The sequence below is a fragment of the Oxyura jamaicensis genome, chromosome 1 (assembly GCF_011077185.1).
Source record: "Oxyura jamaicensis isolate SHBP4307 breed ruddy duck chromosome 1, BPBGC_Ojam_1.0, whole genome shotgun sequence".
NCBI lineage: Eukaryota > Metazoa > Chordata > Aves > Anseriformes > Anatidae > Oxyura > Oxyura jamaicensis.
In genome coordinates, this window is record NC_048893.1 from 128474452 (window position 1) to 128489942 (window position 15491).

Sequence of the window (15491 nt, forward strand, 5' to 3'; positions counted from 1 at the left end):
AACTCCAGAAGCAGTGGGCAAAGGCAGACCATAACGTTCAAAGGCTTATGACAACACTGCCAAATTTGGATGAAACTGATGAAAACAGACCTATCAAAACGCTGCACACTACAGAATTTGAAATTCCTTTTTTTCTCTACTATGTTTTTTAAACTTCTCTGAGATGGCTAGGCCATTTTACTAAAATTAAAAAGAAAAGATGACAACCTAGTCCAGGGCAGATAATGTACATGGAAAATTTCAATGCAAAAGATTTGCATTTAACCAAAGGCATCAGAATCTGAGAGCACCGCAAAGCAGTGGAAACACTGAGCACCCTAACCACCCCCACCGAAAAATAGGTCTCTTCTCCAAGGGCTGGGCCCAGCAGTGGCCGAACACAGGGCCGTGCAGGTTCTGGTACCTGCTCCCATTCTATTCTGTCCAGAGGTTCAAAGCAAGCGTTCGGCCAGATGTAAAGCCTGAAGTGTGACAACTCCCAATATTGTTCTTGGCATGTACTTAAAATAAAACAAAGAACACGGCTTTTAAAACAGCTGAACAGGATGCATGCCAGTCTCAGTTTGGCAGTTACTTGAAGATTTGACCTAGCACAAGAAGGAACAAAAATTAGGCAGACCAAAAATTTAGAAAAGGTAACAAAAGAGGGAAATGCCTGAAATGCAAGAATCTTAAAAAAAAATCATAATAAATCTTTTAATTTAGAGAAGGAACAGCGAGTTTTCTTTTCAGGCAATGCACTTGTTTTGTGGATATGCAAGCAGCAAAATACTTCAGATTCAGTACTTGACTGGAATGACTCTTTTCCCCAGACAAGTAAGAGAGCTGGGGGAGTGAAGCCCCAGGGACAACCCAGAGCACAGTCAGATTTTTGGCATGGACCGACCACCGACACAGTCTGCCTCTCCGCTGCCTACACAATGAGGCCAGAAGAACTTCTCTCTTCAGTTGTTAGACAGCATGAGTACTCTCCGAATTGGCTCACTTCCTAGTAGAAGCAAAATATTCAAGAGAAAGCACGTACCTTACCAGAAAGGCAACTGATAAATCACTTTAAAAAAAAAAAAGGTCCAGAAATCACTGCAGAGAGCAGAATTCAGCAGGGCACAAACACCAAGAGAAATTCACTGCAATACGGGTTAACATCTGGCCAAATGCTATCACCTGCTGCAGCAAACAATGATTGCCACCCTGTACACCCACAGAGTGACTGCAGCAATAAGCAGCGCTGAAGCACTGAGTTGTCATGCCTGAACATTTAAACCAGCTGATTAGATTTACCACTGACCGATCAGATGCACAGAGCTTGCTTTAAAACAATTCCTCTCTGGAGAGTCTCTCCTGTACCCCCGTCCTGGAATACAGGCAACTTAGCTTGGGCTAAAATATAAGGAACATTAGCATTCATAATAATTTGCAGACTGTACTTTTCAAAAGGTTGCACTACTTTGCTGGACAATCTTAAATTAATTATATTAATTAAAACAATCTTCAATTTCAATCGGCCTTCAAATACTTCCATCTCCCTCATCAAGTGGTTTGTCCTTTTATAAAAAACTGAACCTACGCCCTTAAAAAAAAACCAGTAACCACGTGGAGGAAAATAAAGTAGAACAGGCAAGCCAATTCTTACTGAAATACAGAAAATATGATTAAGAATCATAAGATAATTTTTTTTTGTTCTGTTACTGCTTAATTATGCTACTAACCTGAAACATTGACCATACTTAGAATATTTGCTGTTTTGATATATGGAAGGCTTTGCTTTACATATTTGCAATTAATATCACATACTAGCAACTTCCCTCCAACTAAGTGTAAATGCTTTCTGTAGTCAATAAACTATATTTATGCCAGAGAATGATAATTTTATATCTGCCAATGAAAGATTTTGGTCAAATGTTTTTTTCTCTGAAGCTTTTAAACTGCATTATAGAACAAAAGAACCTTGTAAGATTAGAAAACATGAAGTGCATATGCTATTCCCTCTCCTTTAAATTTAAAATCTAAGTACCTCCCTTTACATAGTTTTATTAACAAAATCCCATGTTTGGTTAATTCAGTCTAAGCTGGAAAATCAGGAACCTAATTGCTCCGGGATCTCCAGAGCTTTGCCAGGATTCCTGAAGCAAAAGTGTGTGCCCATGCTTTGTAGCACCAACACGATAAATCCACAGCTTCAAACTATTTCACAGATAGTGTACTTCTGCTGCAAAATGCATTAGACATGCAGCGGGTCCAACATTTCCAAGAAGCGCCTGCATTAGGCAGTTCGTTCACATGCATGCTGAAATGGCAGAAATGGCCAAGATTTCTAAATATACACGTCCAAAGCAAATCCAAGAGTTGTTCAACATACAGCCTAGACTCTGAGCTTGTTGAACAGATCTGGAAGTCACAACAACGTGTGTTTACCTGCCATCTTTTCCATGGCCTGGAAACCTCTCTCCCTATCACACTGGGCTTCCCATGTATGTGCTACGTGTGCAGGTGACTAAGCAGCGCACAGATGGAAGTCACTTGGTTCCCATCTGATGGCCTGCAGGAAGAGTGGCAGGGAGAGGGTTACCACAACAGTTCTCAACCTTTGCCACCAGTAAGTGTGAGGGAAACGGAGTGCAGGCTGTCTAATGGTCCCGCAAGCAGTGGCAAATTGCCCTTAGCTACCTCTCCCACCAGGGAGGAGAAAAGGGGTCACATCTAGATGCCATCATTCTGCACACATGCAACAAAACCCCAGGTCTCAGGGAGCATCAGATCTACTGCATATGCACATACGAGCATGCAGAACTGGAAGGTCTGACCATCAAGGTAAAAGGAAGAAGAGGTGTTCAGTTTTCCCCCCAGGAGAAATACTCTGCCCAGCCAGAAAGCCTAGGTACTGCTCACAGAAAGACTACTCCTCTGCACGGTGTTTCTCACTGTGCTCTGGACAGAGGTATCTTTGGATACACCCAGAGAACATTTTATAAATCTGATTTCACCTGAACAAAATTTTCCAGCAAAATTGTAAGACAGTGCCTACAAAATTGTTTTGCATGTGGATCTATGAAATCCGCTTTCGAACTAGTTTTGTCCAATCCTTCTTCCATCATTTCACACTGTTCTCAACCTGCAACACTATCATAGCAGAAACTCTGAAGCACAGCAATTAGAAGGTTTCAAATTTTTTTTTTGGCAATAGTTTTCTAAGCAAGTCATTCCAAGATGAATAAAGGAAAGGAAAAAATACCATCCTCCCACAAACCCTTAACTTACTCTTGCAGAGTTTCCACTCCTTTTTCCTTATATTGCAGCTCCTGCTTCATCTGTGCCAATTCTCGTTTTAGCCTAGAAAGCTGAATATATCAAAATAATTTAAAGTAACAGTATGTAACAGAAACTTACATTATAAAAGGAACTGCATCCAATGAAAAATTTTAAATTTTAAGTGTTTTTTTTTTTTTTTTTTTTTTTTTTTATGGAAGTGATAATCTAAGGGTTATTGCTGTTTTCTTTAAAATTTGCACAAAAGTAACAGACCTTCTGAAATATAATACAACCCCATCAAACTGTGGTCACAACATTCAGAGTATCAATTTCCTCATCTGTTCTGATCTTCTACCTCCAATAGATTATGCTGACAGCTAACAAGTTCCAGTCCCAATTTTTCTTCTTCCCTTGCAGCAAACAAATACCTCTTAGCTCTTTAGTCAAAAACAAACAAACAAACAAAAAACACATTCAATGTGTTTTTTTGAAAAAAATCACGGGCAGCAGAATTGGTCTCTCTTCCAGAAATGGCAGCCTGATTTCCTATGGTTATTTTCATATTGTCCTGCCTTCTGCCCCCTCCAACTAGTATGCATAAATGAAAAGTAAAAGAGAAGCACTGTCTCAAGAACTATCCACAAACCCTTTACACTGCACGTTTTATTCTACTTATTCTATTTCCTGAAGCAATCATGAAAACAAACGCATACATTCAGTGCAACAGATTGTCCTACGCACTTGGGATATCATTTTATTTTAAGATGCAGAAACAGGGAGAAGCAGTCGTAAATGAAGACCTTGTTTGTTTTCTTTAAACATTATTTAAACAAATAAGGCTTATTTTCTTGTTTAGAATATGCTGACATGTAGACTATGTAAAACAAGCAAACACTAGTCAGCATGTAGTAAACATATACAGATAGAATAAATGCCTTTGAAGGGTGGTGAACGGGATTTATTTTCAGAGGCGCTCATGTGGAAAGTAGTCACTACAACAAAAATGGAACACTATCCTGCAAAGATAAGTTGTTGGGTTTTTTTAATTGATTTTTTTTAAGCCACGTGCCTGGCACACTAAATTCCATTTTACTGATTAATAAAGAGAAATGTGCAATTCTGAAAACATGTTCTAAAGCTTAATGTTATAACTGCCTTATTTTTTTTATTTATTTATTTATTTTAAAACAGTTGACTACTGTATCAATTTGCTTTAAACAGACACTCAGAGTTCAACTGTTTGCAGCATGGGAGAAATTTGAGAAGTCAACTATTCTTTCTTCAGACAACACAATACCAAAAGTATGGTTCTAGTCATTTTTATTTATTGTAATTTAAAATAAAACATTTTAATCACAGAACCACCTATCACTACAAAAAGGTTTGCACTTCTTCCCCACCCCATCCCCAAAGAGCTCTGGACAAAAATTAGCTAAAACATTTCTATTTGGCCAGCATGTCTACTGAATTGTTAACAGACTTCCAAACAAATAGCTAAATCATCTTCAATGACATCCATGGAACCCCACGGCAAATGGGTAAATGGGAAAATATGAAGACAGTGGGTTTGAACTGCACTCAATCAAGGAAGAATTTGGCTGCAGAGCATTTACTACTTGCAGCGGATTGCACAGAGAAAGTAATTTCTGAAAGCCTGGCTGAGTTTGTCTCTGACATCCATGACAAAATCTTGACGCTTGTAACATGGAAAAAGCATTACTTTACAAGTCACTAAAATGCAATAAATACAGACTCATTTTAATGGAACAATAAGGCAGAGTAGAAAAGCATTTTTTAAAACTTTTTTTCCAAAAACACATGCAACACTCAATGTAAATGTTAAGCAAAAGCAAAAGCAGGTAGTCCCCCCCTCCCTTCCCCATGCCTAATTCATATTTTTACGAAATTAAAAAAGGCTACTCACTCTGTCACGACGGCTGGCTATTTCTGCTTTAATCTGATATGGGTCATACTTGGTATTAGTTGAAAATCCAGAGAATGCTAAACAGATGGAAAACAACATTTTATATATTTTTTCTTAACATACTTGTTAAGATGTAGCAGTGTTTACTAGACCACTGCATTAATTCCTTGTGTTGCAAGTCCTAGTGACTGACTTTTTAGAATAATTCTCTGTTAAAGTGCAACAGAAGAATTATCTTTAGCCTGCCTGATTTTTTTGTCCTGAACAGAAAATAAATAAATAGTTTATAGCAGCATTGTATGTTGCATAAAAGCCAGTAACTTCCACTAAAAGATGGTAGCATTTACCGATGCAAATGATTTGTGTAACATTAACAATTGTTAATTGTTTTCCTGGTACATCGTCACACCATTACGATAGGGACTAAAGTCACAAAATTACTGTCAGAACAAAATGCCATCAGCGAGACATTGCCTCCTAAAGCAATGGTGTGGGGAACAGACATGCAGCTCCACCTCTGGCAGGTGAGCTCTTCATACAGCAACATATCTATAGAGCCAGGCAACCATTTCAAGCCATGACATTACCAGCTAAACCTTAGACAGATGAAGTAAAAGTCCTAGAGAACAGGCTGGGCAAGACTAACCGTGATTTACTGAGTGAGCCATTCATAGCTGCACTGGCCCACTGAAAAATGCCTGGTATGCGAGTGGATCGGGTTGTGCTGTTAGACCTACCATCCTTTTGTAGAGCTGAAGGCTGCTGCTTTGAAACCCATATCCATGTCTGCGTTTCACTGAGCCCTTCCACTCTCAAAAGAATACTGCAATGCCAAGGTCATGTCAAGCATGCAGAAACTTGCCAAAATGAGTAGTCATGCCTGGACTAATTCTTTAAATCCAGGATTTTCTATGGATTATTTTAAAAAATTTTTAACAGTGCTGATCGCAACTGAGTCACAAAACTGCTGCATGGGCACCTCCCTGCCAACCCACAACCGCTGAGCTCACACTGCCTCCCACTCATGAGCACACTGTATTGAGGCAACAGCAGCATCCACAAGCAAAGAGAAGGAAAACAATTTGTATACTTTTACTTTTTTAATGCAACAGACTGAAACAAGTGATGGTGAAGGCAGGAACGTTCACAATATGAGTGCCCACCTTTTGGCTATCTCATTAGGAGTCAAAGATTTCTGCACAATAAATGGAGAAGCAAGCATCCCAGAGTGCAGGGGAGTGGCTGAATTAAGAAAAACAAATGTAGAAGCCTTGGGGAATCTCAAGTAGACAGCATGAATAATCCCCAAAGGGATTAAAATAAATAAATAAAAGACTGCGGTCAAAAAAAAAAAAAAATCATGATGCGCTGAATCATCAGTCCACCCATTTTCCCCAAACAGATGCGTATGACCTCAAAGCAATGTAAAATAAATTAATGCAACTGTAGAAGGTTAAAATATCTTTTCACTTTAAAAAAGTGAAAGGTGTTATTTAAATGGTTCTTACAGTATCTTGTTATTGATTCCACAGATATACATAAAAAAACTACCAGAAGACTGAGAAGCGTAAAAGTCAATTAACACAACATTTGCACCCATGCTACAGATAAATTCCAGTTTAGTTATTTTCAGACAATCTTGTTGATCTTTCAAATTGTTTTCCCTTAAGAGCTATAAAAATATGAAAAAATGTTCATTTTTTTCTAGTATATTACCTTCTTCAACAGCATTTTCTTCCTCTATACGCACCCAAAATAATTCAATTTAAAGATCCCACTGAACTACTGTGAAATTTTAAAAAACAAAAAACCAAGCTTCTAGAACAGTATTGCAATAAATTTACATTTAATAATCTGAAATACTGATATCACAATCTTTTTATCCCACTCCAAGTCTTTTAATAATAAGTTATTTGAATATTTTCTTTTTTAATGAAAAAATGTCTTAAAACGAAAAAATATTTTCTTAATAATTCTTAAGAAACTTCCATATAAAAGGGAGAAATACAACCAGTCATACCTGTCATGTCAGAAACTAAATCATAGAAATAAGTGTATTTAAATAAACTGATGTGATAATTCAGTTCAACAGTAAAAGAACTCCTGGTAAAGACTGGTCAAGACCATCTGGGACACCTCAGGCCTAAAAAACATCTTTTATTTAGTTTTTCTGTGTACAAATGAATTACCTTGGATTAATACATATCACTGCAACAGAATCTAAACACTTGTATCCAGATGCCTGCTTTAAACCCTCATGGTCAGATTTCTTGAACTTTTTCAGAAAGGGTAAGTGAAGGTTCCCACGTTTATCAAGGATTTGGCATTTACCAGCAAATGCTGCAGTTGAAAAATGGTTGTACCTACAGTCACTGAAAAGCCACCCATGCAGGGAAATTCCAATAGGCTTCCACATGGCTGGTGGGTGTATTTATCTGATACACTTCTCCTTTGAACTAGAGTGTTTTGACTACTCTGAGATGCCTTTTCTGTTGCACTAGCCATCAGCAATGACAGCAGTGCAACTTCAGATTTTAGAAAAAGTGCTCCATGTATTACTACAACCTGCCTCAGACATCTGAAGAACAAGAAGAGCAAGACATCAAGGTTCTGCTACCTACTGCCAGCATTAGGGTCAGAGCCTGGCATCCAAGACCCGGGTGCACTAAAGAAATGCCATTGCCTACTTGTATCAGACAACTCTCCTAGTGCACCAAGCAGTTCTAACTTGTCACATCAGAGGTACTCTTGACCACAAAGCTTTGTTCCTAATTCTTTATAAGAAAGTTGATAAACTGACCGCAGATCTGCAGAAGACTTCCCCGAAGGTGACTGTCTCCCCAGTCTCCAGAGAAGAATAACTATGAATTTGGGAGTGCCAGTAGGTGGCTGGCATTCATTCTTTTTTTGCCTTTCATGAAGCTTCCAGTATGGCTGGCTCCAAGATGGCTAGAGATGCTGGCTGGGGTATGTCCCTGCTTGACGTTAAAAAGGCATATTCCAACAGGCCTAACAGGAAACCAAAGTCCCTGAATAGCAGAGTCAAAGGACTGTGCCTCGTTTCTGCTTTCAGGATTTTCATTCAGAACAGAACATGGTGGTGAAAACACTTTGCACACTTTCTTACCCCGCATGTCACGTTACATATTCAAAATAAATCAAGAAAAGGCTAGTAAACTCACAGCTAGCATAAGAACGGTTGTCGTCCTCACACATTTTGTGCAATTGTTGATATTCTTCTTGGGCTAGTTCAAAACGCTGCTGCTTTATTTGGTAAATCTCTTTCTTGGCGTTAAGTGCCTCCTGGGCAACTATTAAATATTCCTTTAGCATGCGTTCTTGCTCCCTTCTCCATTGCTCCCTTGGGTCCTCAATTTGAGTGAGCTCTAAAGAGAAAAGAAAAAAAAAAAGAAAACTTTCAAGACACTATCCCACAAAGTACAAATTACTTTGTTAAGGTCTGTTCTACAAATCTACATCACAGCTTATGAATGACATGCCCAAAAATCTGGACCTAGTGTTGCTAAACAATCAATGTGCCTAACACTACAGAGCTCAAAATCACTCCAGCCTGGACAAGAGGAAGGAAGGATGCAGAGTGGAAGAATAAGAAAACCCCTTGAAATGTAAAAGGCATTTAAATTTGATTCTTTTATTTACAAGAGAGAGCATACCCAAAGAAAACAGTATTTTTACTCTAACCTTCCCTTGTAGCCAACTTGAACTTCTGAGGACTACCTCAAAACTCAGAACCACATTTGGAAGCAGAAGTTATCTCAGTGCTTAACCTGTAACTCTAAAGACAGTTGGGACAACTTTATTTTATTACAAATAACTTCACGGGTTCAACAGCCTGAAAAGTTAGTGACAACACCTGCCTAGTCAAGAGCAAAGCTATTCAACAGAAAAGTTTGTATTTTAATCCCAAATCCAGAGAAACATTTCAATTGGTGGTTTGTTTTTTTATTTATTTATTTATTATTTTTACTCTCTTAAGAAACAGCACTTCCACGCTTTCCCTTTCCAGAGTTTAGAACGCTTTGTATTTAGACACAAATTAAAAATAGGATTCCAGTACAAAATTTGTCCCCATATATGTGTATTCTCAAAGCTACTACCAGACAGCAATCTGTTCAGATTTCCAGAAACATCTGTAATACACATATGATAAAATTCTAAAAATGTTATTAGTTCTCTTGCTTTTGTCTTTGTGGTGCATGTTCACGCTAGCATACATGTTTTACGTGAGGATGTCCATGTAAAGACTCATGTTTAAGTGTTAATTCCCAGTGATTGAAGCTCTACTGGCAAGAAGTTGCTGCAGATGCACTGTCACTATTCAAAGCAGTGGCAGAACATGCAGCACAATCGGGAGACAAGCACCTAGTCATTTTTTCCAAACTTTGTTTCTCATGAGAGATGAAAGCCAGTTATGTTTAATATTAATCTTGCATACATAATTCAGAATGTTGGTGTTTGTGATGAAATAAGAAATTATAAAAGACTGACCTCAACAAATTAAGATCTCTAATGGTGTCATGGTCATGCTACCAGCTCTACCATTTGAGAGCTATTTGAAAAGTAGATTAAAAAAAAAAAAAAAAAAAAAAAAAAAAAAACACGAAGCTAGTTTATGAAGAGTACTTCCAACAAATTTCTGTATTATGTTCCCAATAACCTTTTCTCTCAACAGCTGTCACTTTTTTCTCCCCACAACTCCTCACATTGCAACAGTATGAAGATCATGCCTACAGCTGTGTGATTTCTCCAATGTATTCCCCACATCCCAGTGACCCTCTGTTCCCAGCAGCACCTCCAGTCTCCAAAGCATCTCAGCTCCGATGTCCCTAAACTACCTCTGCAGCCCAGCGCAGGATGTGCCGTGACTTGTTACAGTCCCCATAAATGTTTACGTGCCCAGTCTCTGCATGCAGGGCAAGCAGAAGAAAACTGCTGAGTTCACATTGCAGCCCATCCTTTAGAGAGGGCACGAGAATTGGCAACACAATCGCATCCACCACTGTTTCTCAAGTTTGTGCAAATGTAATACTCCTAAAACTGCTAAACCTCTATGGAAACTATGCAGAAGTTAATAAACATTTGTGACACAGAAAAGCTGTATCATAGTAAGCAGCTCTTTTGGAATAGAAAATTAATAGTTCTAATTTCAACAAACAGCCAAGGCTGAAACACTATGTTTCTGAGATTCTGTACTACAGGATGCTGCATCACTTTTCAAATTATTTCAGAAGCCTTCTCAAAAGCTAGCAGCGTTCTTCTGGGACAGAAAACTTCTCTGGTACAGAAGTGACGTTCTCTTCTGTTTTATGTGCACAGAGGCTTCACTTTGCCCTGGATTTCTACATAAGTTTGCCATGTAACAACTGAAACTAAAGCTAAGTTGGATGATAAAATTCACTTCCTTTGTTTCTTTGTACACAATTAAAAATAAAAAACAATCAACAACCATAGTAATTCAAGAACAGCCCCAGACAAACGCAAAGAATATATTATTCCCCCACTGGGGAATGCCCAACTGGTTAAAGGAGACTTCAAAGGCTCCCAAGACTCTGAGGAGGAGGGAAAGGAATTCTGCGGCTGGCAGCCGCCACAGTTTTTTAAGCAATGGTTGGGCAAGAGCCAAGAGTAGCTTAGTAAGGGTGTCAACAAAGTACTGAATTTACAGAACAAGATGGAGATCACGATTGGAAGTACCATTGAGATTTACAGAAGATTCCTCTGTTCCTGGGGTTTTTCAATATAAATGGAAAGTTATTGCCTGGAAGTCTTTTTATTACTTTCTGGGTAAACAAATACAGCAAGAGGCTTGGAAAAATTAGACGCTGTTTTTCTTTAAAAGGGGCAAGGGCAAAAAGCTGAGAGGATGCACAAAGCATGACAGTTCCCTGATAATTATAACTTTAAAAAGATTCTCTTTGAATCATTCCTTGTACTTTCTCACGGGATTTCTTGAAACCGAAGCACCGGTAACTGTTTTGTCAATTAACACAGCTCCAGTGCTGTATAAAGCGTTTAAACCTGATCAGTCACTAAAGGCAGCCTGAGAAGGTCTGAAGAATCAACTTTGCTTTCACTTGGAAGTTGCTATTTCAAGTATTTTAGACATAATTCAGAACACAATGCAAGGGCCTCATTTCAGAAAAGACATTTCTTCCATTCCTCTACCACCTCTGCCACTTGCCTGACGCTGTCCCGTGATACACGTGATGGTCCAGTCATTAGTTCTCACTCCTACAAAGGAAGTTAATGCCATCCTGATTGGTACCCACAGTTCAAAATTGGACCGAATATCCCAGTAATTTTTGAATAATAATTATCCAGCTAGAATATCAACTCTGTCTTCCCTCCAAATATAAATCTTGCTTGTATATGCAAGCACTGTATTAGCCTAAGGGTGACAAACCCATTTTGCTGTGACGGCTGAATTACCACTTAGGATAATATCTGTGGGCTGCAAGTAATTAGTTATCATGAAAGAGACAAATTTTGCAACCTTGTTAATTGCAGAATGATTCCTTTCACTCAGCTCAGCGCTGGCCCTGTGAAGTCTCTATCTCTCTGTTCATAATCTACTTTTATTTTAATTCCTAATATGCTTAGCTTTATGTTCCCAGACCCATTTATATTAATTTTCTTTTTCTGTGCCTTCCCATTGATCATTTGGGAATTTAATTTCTCTCTGCAAAGACTCTCTTCGACAGTTTTTGCTCTGAATTGAATAGAAAAAAATGCAAGCCAGATCTGACATGCCTACAATGATTAATATCCTTACTCTAAGTTCAAACTTGATGTCTGTGGTAAAACAGCTAATAACGAAGTCTGAAAAACAAAAGGGAGTGATTTCCTTTGCATGCAATGGCGATTGTTATTCCTATCAAAGGTGGCCATTGGTAGGATGCTTTATTAGCTCTTTTAGTCACAGCATTGCAACAGGAGTTCATGTTATACTCATTATTCACAGTGGCTTCTAATGCCTTTTACAAAGATTATGAAAAAAAAAAAAGCAGTTGCCAATATCCTTATGTTTTTCACTGTTGTTGTTTGGTTTTAAGTATGTGCCTTGATGCACACATTACATTGGAGTCCATTTGCGCCAACATAAACTTCATTTTTTAATTTAACTTCAGCATTAACTAAAGTTACCGTGACAATTTAAATAGCAACTATTAAGCTACTATTTCTTTTAAATTGAACTTTCTTTAAGAATTACCTAGCTACTTGTATTTGTTGCCTTTCAATTGCCTAGGTTATCTATCCTTATGATCAGTGCACTAACAGCTCTTCGAAGTGTGTTATTTAATTTGTGATAGCTGTTAACTTCCAACAAATAAGTGCATATGAGGGTCAAGCAGTATAATGGGAACATTTGTTATTCTTGTGTTTTTGCGTTGTGTTGTTTTTTGTTGTTGTTTTTTAAATAACTGTTAAACCACAATACACAAGAAATTCCAGTGATGGCAGGAAGCCAAAATCTACTTCTACATTTCTACTTTTAATAGACTAGATTTCAAGTAGCTAGTATTGAGGTTGTTTTTGCAGACTATACTATTTACCATTACTGTGATAGCTCATATAGCTACTTTCTTCTTTTTCACTCCTCATCAACTATCAATTCCCACGATACTGAAAGCGTTCGCTCATTGGTGATAAGATGCTCAATGATAGCAACAGAGTAGAGTAGTAACTGCAGCAGCAGTACAAAGCTGTAAAGTTAAGACATACTACTTTAAAAGTAGAACTGGCAGATGTGCCAGTTCAGTGGTGATACAAAGCTCAGCAGCAGTCCAGAAGAGAAAATTATGGAAATAATTCCCTTAGTTTCTCAAAGGGTCATCTGTTGTCCTTCTTGACAGTACTTTAAAGCATAAAATTTACACTGCTTAAGAGCAAATGAAATTACTGTATTTCATAGTGCTTCTAATTAAAAAATCAGCACTTGTCTCTCTGAACATATTTTGTTGTTTGTTTTTTTAAGACAAAAGAGTAAACTATGTATCACTGGAAAGCTAGGAAATGCAAGAGTATAACATGAAAATCTTGATAAATATAGAAAGCAACAAAATTACCAACAGTCCACAGTTTGACAAAGCAAAACAAAGTAACTTTATACACTATATCTCAGTCATCGATTATAAAATTCTTTAAAAAGGGATGAAGGGTTGTTCCCCATTTGAAAGATGACGAAAGAGATAGTACAAGAAATTACTTGCATGCATTCCCTCACTGTAACATGAGTTGCATAAATGGTATCGGAAACAGAGTTAGTGCCATCAGTTAACATCAGCTTGCTAGTGCTCCTAAAAATAACCACACATCTACTCACGATTTATGTGGTCCATATAATAAACTCCAATCTGTTGATCGTAAACAGTTTCCCATCCTAAAGGAAGCTCATCACCAACACAGTCAGCAAATGTCAATGGCTTTGTAATCCTGTAAAAACAAAAATAAACACATGTAAATACAAAAGGTGCAGTTATTATATGATTTGAAGATACCACCATGATCTGATCACAAAATAGTTATACTGCTTAGGAATGGGCTAATAATTACAAACATACAGTTTTTAAATATGCTGACAGATACTCCCCAAACAGGAAAGACAAGCTTCTACCTCCAAGTTTCTATGTTTAACAATTTAATTATGATGGCATGCAGTCCTGCCAGTTTTTCTCCCATATTGCAAAGAACACAAATGTGAAAGCTGGAGTTCATCACTACTAAAAACATATTAGAGGCTTTATAGGCTTTAAACCCTTTAAGGTGTCAAAGCAGTACAATCGTTTGTCCTTAAAAAATAAATGTTATATAGTGCTATTGATTTATTTTCAATTATATGTTCCCAGCTCTTAATGATATTCCTTTGGTCCTGACCCATCCAAATTCCTTCCTCTCCCCCAAAACATAAAGAAGGGGATATAAACAAATTTCTAAAAACAGTTCTGAACTGCACCAGAGCAGAAACAGTAACTAACAGGTAATGGCACCTACTATCTAAAAGCTTAAAATGTCATACACACCCCTTCCTGAGCTAACTCCTGACAGACCTGTGGGTAATTGAAAACCACAATAATTTTAGTATTTACAGGAATACTGAAAACACATGGTTATTAATTCTAAAGATAATAATATTTCGCAATGCTGTTCTAGAACATCAAGGAAAATTAAAATAGGAAAAACAAGTCATGCAAATAAAAATCCCCAACATTCAGTTGAATCATGTCTACTTCCCAAAGCATACTTTGGGAAACATTTTAATCATCACTTAAACGCAAATATAGTGTTTCCCTCTAAAAGCTACAATAAAATTCCTTTAAAGAAAAGCTATTAATATAATAATTTCCATTACATATGGGATATGGTTCCAACAACTTCAATATTTGTTTGTTGAGGCATTTTTAATACCTAGAATGGCGACAGCTTTGCAGAGATTCAATACATGCATTCTTTTAGGGATTTACTTAAGTTCAGCATAACATGAGTAGCCCATAATAGTATTCGGTGTAAAATGGAAATTTTGTTCATATATTATATCCAATTAAAGTTTCCTGACACCAGAATTTGGACTGTATTTATAAATACATTGGATCATTGGGATTGGTATTTTCACTTCATTTGATGAAGCCTGAATAAAACAATAGCTTTGTCTGAACTCAAACATGTCCTTCTTTGAAGCAAAAGTCCTACTCCACTTCCCCACACTGAAATAAAACCAACCTAATTCAGTTGTAAAGACTTCAAACGATGGAAATAATACCATGGCTATATTTGAGCTGTTCCAATGGTCCTGTAAGCGCACCACTCAGTCACTAACAAAATACATAGAACATCACACCGCAAACAAAAGCTACGTTTATCTTTCCTGTCTCCTAAAACTGTTTTAGTATTCTTCAGATTAAAGTGTTCAAAACTAATGGTAGTAGGATAAAAGTGTGTGTATATGTATATATAACCTCATCAGCTTGTAACTGTAAAGTTTTGATCAGCTCCGTACAAAGATTCTCAAACATGTATAAACAGCTGAAGAAAATGAAGATGCACATAAACCCACTATTTAAGACTTTCTATTCCTGACAAATACATAGTTTACATCATGCAATCATGTAAATCCAAAGCATTCGAGAAAGAAGATAATACTGTGAGTTGCCATATGCATTCTTTCGGTATTTGATCTAGCAGGCAGGACAAATGTTGTCAAAATACTTCTGATCTCCCTGAAGTTCAGTCTAATATTAAAGATAAAACGTGCAGCATTTTTTCATAAACTCTCATGCTTTTGTTCAGAAGACATCATGTT

The 15491-nt window shown here is 37.4% G+C and overlaps 1 protein-coding gene across 3 annotated transcripts in view; it reads right to left on the reverse strand.

Moving 5' to 3' along the window:
- The window catches only part of WWC3 (WWC family member 3), a 60661-nt gene extending 47002 nt beyond the window's left edge, over positions 1 to 13659 (reverse strand). For all 3 annotated transcript variants that reach the window (XM_035342105.1, XM_035342030.1, XM_035341950.1), the window contains exons 1-4: positions 13518 to 13659; positions 8356 to 8559; positions 5174 to 5250; positions 3259 to 3338 (exon numbers count right to left, since the gene is read on the reverse strand). In XM_035342105.1, coding sequence (XP_035197996.1) covers positions 3259 to 3338; positions 5174 to 5250; positions 8356 to 8559; positions 13518 to 13533 — 377 coding nt within the window. In that variant the 5' untranslated portion in view covers positions 13534 to 13659. The remainder of the gene's footprint in view (positions 1 to 3258; positions 3339 to 5173; positions 5251 to 8355; positions 8560 to 13517) is intronic.
- Between the last annotated feature and the right edge of the window lie 1832 nt (positions 13660 to 15491).